At 41.9% G+C, this 9171-nt stretch overlaps 1 protein-coding gene across 4 annotated transcripts in view; it reads right to left on the bottom strand.

Moving 5' to 3' along the window:
* Nucleotides 1–4283: 4283 nt before the first annotated feature.
* The window catches only part of DENND5A (DENN domain containing 5A), a 65421-nt gene continuing 60533 nt past the window's right edge, over nucleotides 4284–9171 (bottom strand). For all 4 annotated transcript variants that reach the window (XM_029582309.1, XM_029582310.1, XM_029582312.1 and 1 more), the window contains 2 exons: nucleotides 8821–8989; nucleotides 4284–6635 (listed from right to left, as the gene is read on the bottom strand). In XM_029582309.1, coding sequence (XP_029438169.1) covers nucleotides 6452–6635; nucleotides 8821–8989 — 353 coding nt within the window. In that variant the 3' untranslated portion in view covers nucleotides 4284–6451. The remainder of the gene's footprint in view (nucleotides 6636–8820; nucleotides 8990–9171) is intronic.

The raw sequence follows: 9171 nt of genomic DNA, 5'->3' as shown, positions 1-9171 counted from the left end.
CCCTCGAAGTTGGCGGCGGAGAAGCAGCAACAGCGCCCAGCCGGCTTCGCTCTCCTCCCGGCAAGGTGCACGTGGGTGTCGGCGGTGCCCACAAATGGGGGGATTTGCGCGCGTTTCCTCCCCGCAGCGATCGATGTGTTTCATCGTGGCGGCGTCTTCCTCCTCCTGTGACTTGTGTTTAATTTGTACGGGCAAAGGTGCACCCGGTGCCCTTGTGCGGGTGTAATTTCGCGTCCTAGTAGAAGATTAAAAAACAACAAAACTGCCACGTTATTTTGCTGCTTGTCCGTTTACAGTTTTGCCTTAAAAACCGCAGGCAAGTCTGTTGATTGTGGCATTTTACCTCCCCATCTCTGACGGAACTTGCGATCCAGAACCAGGGTATGAAAAACTAGAAGCAGATCATGTACCGAATTTTTTATAAGAAGCCGTGCTGGAAGTAGGACACCGGGACATAATGGGTTAAAGATATTTCAGGAATGTTAGGGTTTCTTTGGCCTGATGGGAGGACTGGGGCCGTATCTGTTTACCCAAAATAAAACAAATCTTATACATACAAAAATCAGAGCACACGTGCAAGGGAGGGGAGCGGCAGAGGATGATCGAAGAGGAAGATCTATATTAAAATACTGCTGTTTTTGGAAAACTGTAATTTTATCATCTTTAGTTATATGTGGCGAGATCCTCAAATGTGTCTTTTTCTTTTTCTAGCAACACAAGATATCTTGGATGGGGGAGACCCAGGCGTTTCCATTATCTAAAAGCATTTATGAAAAATGTTTGTACCTTAGGAGCTGCACTAATGCGGAGTGGCCACTAGATGGCACTTAGTGCGAAGCTGGAGTACTGGGTTGTGAATGTTTACCTTTTACTAAAACGTATGGAGTGGCTAGTAGCAAAATCCGGAACTAAAGTTATACCTGAGAATGGTGTGACTGTTTTTGTGATACTTTAGTGCACCTACAAATTATCAAGAACTATAGGGATCAGGTTCATGGAGGGGAACAGTGTCAATGTATTCCCTAAGCAGTCAAGTGTGAAAAGGGAAATTGGATTCAGCAGATACTGGCATAAGCTTGCTAGCAGACCGGGTGGATCATTTGGTCCTTTTCTGCCGTTGTTTCTATGGAAAAGTGGGCTAACAGGATCTGCATGACCCCTAGCTGAATTTAAGAACCTGTCATTATTTGTATGTGTGCGGTGGAGTTTAATAGACAAAGGTTGATGTAATTGGTTATTGATAACCTTTCAGAAAAAAAAAAAATCTGGTTAGCACGGGTCTGAAAATTTTATAAATGCCAAAGCTTTTACTAATTTAACAACCAATAAAGTTAAACAAATATTAAGGTATGCACATTGCAAATAATATTCTGCCATACCCTATTATTTATCAAGTATCTGTTGACATGGGATCTGAATTCGCTCCTGGTTCCTGCAGAGGCTTATCTGCTTATTCAGTGGCAAGGTGAGGCTCAATTCCTGAACATTAGACAAGGATCCATAATGCATGTTTGCTTTTCAACAATGGCTTCTCGATAGCATACCCGAGAGCAGGATAGGCTGAAATCTATCAGGCAGATTGTAAAACTTAGGTCTTTTTTTTTAAACATTCGGTGGTTGAATTATCCCTTGAAGAAGCCTATTGTATGAAGGCCTTTATTAGGAGCATTAAGTTCTTTTTGACATCAGCAGGGTCCATGGATTATCATCATTGATGTGGCTTTAAGATCTTATCATGCAGAATGGGATCCAAGCAATTAACCCAAGAACTGATCTTCTTCAATTTTTGGAATTTATATAAAATTGTTCTCTGCCACCATTGCTAGGGAGATGGCTGTTTGTTTGATAAATCTTGTTTTGGTGTGTTTCTTCATTTGAAAATTTTTTTTTTCTAGCAAGTTTTGAGAAGTACAGACCGATTTTTATGAATCACAGCATGGGCGTGATTGGTTGAATGGATACGTGATACTTTTACTCCTATACTACCTTGTGTATAACACTTATTTGTAATGTGCATATATTTAATATTTGTTCATCGTCATTGGTTGTTAAATTAGTGAAAGCTTTGGCATTCATAAAATTATCAGAGCCATAATAAAGCCATGTTTTTTCTGAAAAGGTGTGAGTAACCAATCAGTTACACATTAGTCTATTTTCATTATTTTAATAGGGTTAGTGTTTTTCTTTTTTCATATCTATATATATATAAATATAAAACACCCTTCTGATGTTTAGTATCAGCCAGTAAAAGAGGTGTAAAACTGCTTCTCGCTGCAAAAATCAATACCTGTGGGAGCTTTGGGATAGATGCATAAGGGGTGGGTGCCTGGATCTGAGAATGTCAGCAGATCTGGAGCTTTGTGTGTTCCATCGTGCAGCAGCAATGAGGGAAGCCAGTAGGGGTCCTACAATCACACATCCTGGCCAGGCAGAGGGGATTGTCCATGCCTAAATCAGGAAGGAGTAGTGAGGGAGGGGGGAACAAAAAAGCCTGGGGAGGCCACTGAGATCACAGGCCAACAAAACTTCGGCTCAAGACCATCCTTTTGGATGGAGACCAACCAAGCTCTGCTCCCACTGCCTGTATGTTACAGTACAGTTAGTCATTCTCTCTTACGTAAAGGGTATGCTGTTCACCAGAAATCTTTAATAGATAATAAAGCACTTAGGAATGATTTACAAAGAGCTTCTTGCCCAGGCAGAAGCTTCAAGGAGTGAGTTCCCCTCCCAGTCTTGTGTTGTGCCTGAAGGCTACTTCAGAGAGACAGCACAGACATGGAGGCCTCAACCCCTGTAAAATAACATCCTCAACCTAATTTACCTATTCTTACTGCCACTCATTTACATGAAGACTGCATTATTCATTCCCAGCTCAACCAATAAAGGCTTGATGCCAGAAAACTGGCCATCATTGTAAAAGTGAAAATAACAAAACCAGCATTACTAAAAGTAGCGGTAGTTAATGACTATTATGTGTGGAGGGAGAGAAGATAAATCAGGTATGAAGCGATGTAATCAGAAAGCGTAGCCTAAAACTTCAGATATTACCCCGATGAAAGAAAGAAAAAAAAAACAACTTTACAAACTCAGCACAATGGGTGAGCTGTATAAATTTCACAGTGCAAGCTTCAGCAAGAAGCAGTTTGCCAAAAAAGCACATATTAAGAACAGGCACGGTGAATGTGAGAGCTTGAGATCATTCCCAACGGACTTGTTGCCTGGGTTAAGAGTCCAGTTCATTCCTGTCGTTTGCAGAGCCATAGTTAGGCAATTTGGTGTCTTATGACCAAATGAAAAGAGGTGCCCCCCTCTTCCCTTGGCCATCACCACCATCTTCTCTCTCTCTCTCTGCCCCCTTATCTCCCAGCCACCACCCCGATCTTGCCTTCTTTCACCTGTTACCTTTCCCTTTACCAGAGTCGTAGCCAGGGCATGTGGCACCTATGGCCAGGTGAAAAAGTGTCCCCTTCTCCTAAGCAAAAACACATAACACTACGCGCTGCCAGACTTAAAGGGAAGGGACTGAGTTTTATTTTCACCCGGCAGTTTCTTCCAGCTCCATCAAACCCAGTACAGAGATTTTTGGCTCCAGGTACCTTCATTCACCATGGCCAGGGATTTTTTTTTTCCCCTCAATTTTATTTACTCCAGTCATTGGAGTGTCGGGGGGGGGGGGGGGGGGGGGGGGTCATGCACTAGTGTTCCCTTCAGAACCATGCAGTCATGGACACCTCCCAACCACTAGATGTCACCTCCCACACACAATTAAAAATTATTCAGATTTTGCATGTAAAAATCACATCATATATATATATATTATATTCACATGCAGTGCTGTGGCACTAACTAGAAAAACCCTGCAAAACAAGTACAAGAAAAAAAAAGGCACTTGGAACCAATGGGATTAGGCCTATGGTAGTACATGTTAGATGTAGGCTTGGCCCTGAGAAGGCCACTAGTAAAATGAATTACAGTATACTAAACCAGCACTAACTGGCAGCCCTCAGTGCTACCTAGGAAAAGGCTCTAAACACCAATACATCTCTTATAAGACTTGCCATACTGAGTCAGACCAAAGGCCCATCACGCCCCCTTCTTATTTCGGCTAAATTCTAATCGGGTTGCTAGTTACCCGCCTAGAATTTAAGCCCTTTAGGTAGATAACTATTACATTGTCCATCTAAATAGCATTTGAATATGACGCTCCAGCTGCATAGATTCAGATAGAGGAGGAAGTAACAATCAAGAGCCCTTACTGGACTTATTACAGACCAACAAGAATAAAAGGTAAAAGGGCTGTTTTATTATTTTAACATTTATAGTGTATGATTTTATAAGATTGATGTATGTAAATTTATTGTACACAGTTTTGAAGTTTTGCTGAAAAATCGGTATACCAAAATAAATATTACCAATAGGCACAGAGTCAACCCAGATAACCACATTTTTTAAAACTGTTTATGCCTTTGAAAGCACTAGGGACCAACGTAATAAGGTGCGCAGGAGAGCACACATTTTCACATGCAGCTGCGTGCAAAGTTTACTGCCCACGAAGCAAGGAGTTTGGTGCCTGCCTATGTAAACATAATAGTAACGACCAGCCTTAGTTATAAACCCCCGCCCCCATGCAAACAGCTGCATAAGGTTTAACTCCTGTTCTCTTCACACTGGAACTTGTACTCCTGGTCAGTGGTGCAGTAAAGGTTCCAGTGCTAGTGTTAGGCTGGCACCTGCACTCTTACAAAATATTCCCTTCCTCTCCACCCTTCCACATCATTGTGCATTGTTCTGTCCCAGCTCTTTGGTGGGTTGTTGTTTTGTTTTGTTTTTTAAAACACACCCTTAGCTCTGGGTAGCAATAAGTAAAGTAAAGTCAAGTGCTTTACCCAGAACAAGTTGGTGACCTTTTTCTAACTGTAAAACAGGAGTCTACTAAAACAAAAAGAAATCAGTCAAACCCTGCTGATCAGGCAGGTATTGAAGACTATGGCAGACAGCGGACCAGCAGTGAGCTCGCTGACTGCAGCCAAGCCCAGAGCTAGGAGCGCCTCTGGAGGGAGGAAAGTGTCAGATTTAATGGCCTTTGTTTTAAGCCTGGCAACTTGTGCCCCTGTGTCCAACTGTAAAAAGGTATATTCTTTACACGTAGGGCCTGGTTAACACGATGATGGTCTAATGACAGCTGCCCAGTCCCCCTCTAGCACCCCAACTCAGGCCTGGCTAACTGGAGAAGTGCTAGAGCTGTCAGTGCTCAGAGAGAGCCAGAGCTGTACTGTCCTCATGTGCAGATCCAGACTTTTTTCCAGCATTAAAATGTGTGCTCGGCCTATGCAAAAGATGGAGCACCAACTGTAACTCTGCGGTGTGCACACACTTTAATACTCCTGCTACATTAGCATAGCATTATTTCACTGGATCAGGAGTTAAAGAAGATTTTTACATTTGCGCATTGAATTTCAGGGCATGTTTTTAATGCACACCTTATTGCATTGGGTCCCAGGTAGGAGCATGGTTTTATTTTAAAATAATTGACTTTTGTTTGGTTTGGGAAAATAAAAGCAGAGCCTTTTGCTAAAACAAACAAAAAACTTTTCTAAAGGCTTGTGTAGAATTAGGGGGAGACTTCTTGTGACACGAATAACAGATTCCTAAATAGCAAAAATTAATAGAAACAGCCAGACAGTTCTACTGTATAAATTTTTTTGACAAAAGTTACATACATAATGATAGGTTAAATAAATAAAAAGTTATAAAAGTTTTTTTCTGTGCAACTATGTACCAATATGAAAAATATTTCTTTGATCTCTGTGTGGTTTAATCTTTTCAGTTGCAATAAAATAATACTGACAACAAAACTGAAGCACAAAGGAGCTGCTGAACAAACTGGTGCTCAGTCTATTACAAAACGGGATTTACATACGTCTATGACAGCATAGCAATGACAAAAATGCTTTCAATTAAATATTGTTTCATTATGTTAATATATAAAATGCTAGTTCTAAATTCTAGCATGGCCCTATCAAAATAAGTGGAGTGTTGACATGACATCTTCTGACAGGCAGAACATCTGAAGACACTTTTCAGACAACGGTAAAAAAAAGTTCATTGCACATTTTCTATGGCCAGTAAATGCTGCAGCTTGAAAATAAGCTGCCCAATACGCCACTCCTTCTTTCACAAGAAAGGTGTGTAAAAAGCAAGTCAGCACAGACATTTCAAAATAGATTTCCCAATTTTTTTGTGTTTTAAACAGAGTTTATAGCGTGTTACCATTACCTATGCTAAATTTTTCTTTTAAGAGTTTCCTTACTGCAGAAAAGTACAAATGTTATTCCATGTAGCCATACACGAGAAGTTCAAAATGCATTCAGTTAGCAAATATAGCCTTTGTATACTATGCAGTTTTTTTTTTTCTTTGTTGCTTTTCCTAAAAGTTGGATGAAATGACCCATTAGATGTCAATGCCCTTGATAAGCGATGCCTCCAGTGTGATGTTGAATTCTTGCAGGGTCTGCAGCACTCGAATTAGGGAATTCACAAGGGTATGATCTTTAATCAGTGCCATGTCGTCATACATCTGTGCTGTGATTGGAGAATCAGCAAGCAAGGCAATCCAGTGATGGAGGAGGTGGTCCCTGAAACAGGCATTGGTTTAAGAGAGAAAAAAAAAAGTTCCTTTCTTAGTTTAGGTTGTTATCCTCTTGGAAAAAAGTACATGCAACTCTAACATAGCTACTTGTTAAATGTTTGGAATAATTTATTTAATTGTTTGAGAGCAAAAATGGGGTCATTTTGTAACAGCCTGCACAAGAAATTAGCAAATACAAGCATATACTAAACACCAGTTTTCAAAGCAAGCGTAGATAGATAGGTTCACTTTGAAAAATGACCCCACCCAAACTAGCTGTACACAACTACACCTGCTAATTTGTATGGAAACATTAAGGAAATTTTACATGCATATGTTCAAATCCCTTCCCCCCCCCCCCCCCCCCCAACTCCACTCCCAGGAATACCTCAATTCAGTCTGGATATCAGAGCCATAGCTAGCCTATGGCCACTTCCAGAAAGGCCCCCTGCTGCTGCAGCCCAGAGGGGGAAAAACAGGAGAGGAAGGGCTGGGTTACGGGGCAGAATAGGTTTTACTCTTCCCTTACAAAAGGAGGGGGAAGAGCTGGACGCGCCTTCTTCACCTCTGCTCCATCCGCTGCAGCCCCTGATAGAGAAGGGACAAGCGCCGGAGTCCTTCCTGGGACCAGGGAAGGGGGAGAGTGGGAGGTCATTCCTAGAGGTGGGGGAAGGAAGGCGAGGGAAGATGGGGAACGTGTGTTGAGGGAAATGGAAGAGAGAAAGTTTGTGTTCCTTTTCCTCCCCCCAGTCCTCTCTGAATCTCGGGGTGACCACACCTCAAACTGAAAACTGGGCCTGGCATCCCCCTTCCCCGCTAAAGCAGGTTAAGTGCTGATCCCATTCACAAAAAGAAAAAAATAATTAACCAGCTATGAAGCTAACAAGTCATGCTGGACCTGTGGCAAACAGAGACGTCCAGTAAGAAACCTAGCAGAGAAAAGTGTTCAGAAGAGGGATAGGTAATTCTGCAGTAAGATTGCTGTGAATCCTGGATGTTAGTGCTGTTGTCGTGTGGCAGGTTTGCTATAAAGGTTTCAAGTGTGTTTTTGGCAGAGATTTCTGGTGCATCACAATGTGTCTGATAATTAAAATTATAAGATTTTTGATTGTTAAACTATAAAAGTAAAAAAAGGCTTGAATTTATCATGGTTTAAGGGCACCCACCCCCTACTGCTTAGGAGTGGAGGTGTAGCCTAGTGGTTAGAGCAGTGGATTACGGACCAGGGAAACCAGGCTTTAAATCCCACTGCCCGCTCCTTGTGACCTCAGGCAAATCACTTTACCCTCCACTGCCTCAGGTACAGACTGTAAGCCTTCTGGGTCAGGAAATACCTACATAGTATTTTAACGTCATCTGCTCTGAAGTGTCGAAGAACGGAATATAAAAATCTAAATAAGATAGTCCTGACTAAGCAAGGGTCACATTCACACAGACCTAAAGATCACATTTGTGTCTAATTATAGGTTATAAATAAATTGTCCTAAAAAAGTAACAAAACCCCAATATTTAACACAGATAGGTACACTTTTTCCCAGCCATAGGTGACAAATTGCCTGGCTGTCACCGTAGGACACAGGTTTAAGATTACCTACATTTTTATAACAAGCCATTGCTGTAGGCATTGTACTGTTTTACCCACAGAAATGCCTGTGAGAATTACCTTCAAGGACAACAATTTTCAGGAAGGTAAACTGTCCTCCTCAGTCAGGCTAAAATGTGTGTGTGGGGGGGAACTGACAACATGTACACTTTTAGCTAGACTGCACAGAAACATACTTGGGGGTGTGTTTAGGTCAAGGGAGGGAACCCCCAGATAGTTTGGATTTTCAAAGCTATGTGTGTTTTGCAGCCTGCAGAAAAAGCAGGTGCAAAATTTTGCAGCCTGCAGAAAAAGCAGGTGCAAAATTGAGTGGCTTCCCTTTGAGAGCGTGCTAAATGCTGCACTGGCCCTTTCCACAGCAGCGCAGGCTCTCAAAATCTAGGATGTCAATTAAGCAGTTTCTCTCCTGGGGTTAATGCCACAGATACTCCAGCAACGGTTTCAGTGGAGAGGAAATACAGAATTAGAGACCAGTGTTACTTGCGTCATCATCCTTAAACACTTTCTGACCAATCACTTATCAGAGCCTCAAGGTTTTGCAGAGTTGCCATCCTCACATGGGGGGGTATTTCGGGCTGTTTTCTTTTACCTGGCTCCCAGGCAGACCAGCATCTGAAACTTGCCGTCCTTCCCTATGTTTCTTGGCGTGTTGTTAATAGCGCTGATGAAGCGACAAAAATTTCTGGCCCTTTCCTGCCAGTTTTCCTCTTGGACCAAATCATTCTGTTCAAGGGTCTCATAATACGTTTGTGCTTTTTCTTGAAAGAAAGAAAAAAGAAATACGGGAGTGTAATCAATGCAAACCAGGCTGACTATTCCTAGGGTCTGTATTCGTTTTGATACAGCTCCTGTTTTCATTCACGTTCTAATGTTCTTCATTCAGCTGCGATGTTAATCTTGGTCAGGAGAAACAGAAACAGGATGCTATATAGCAAAAGCA

This window comes from Rhinatrema bivittatum, chromosome 17 (genome assembly GCF_901001135.1).
Source record: "Rhinatrema bivittatum chromosome 17, aRhiBiv1.1, whole genome shotgun sequence".
NCBI classification, from domain to species: Eukaryota; Metazoa; Chordata; class Amphibia; order Gymnophiona; family Rhinatrematidae; genus Rhinatrema; species Rhinatrema bivittatum.
The sequence above is the reverse complement of the archived record's forward strand: the minus strand, read 5'-3'. Positions and strand labels throughout refer to the sequence as shown.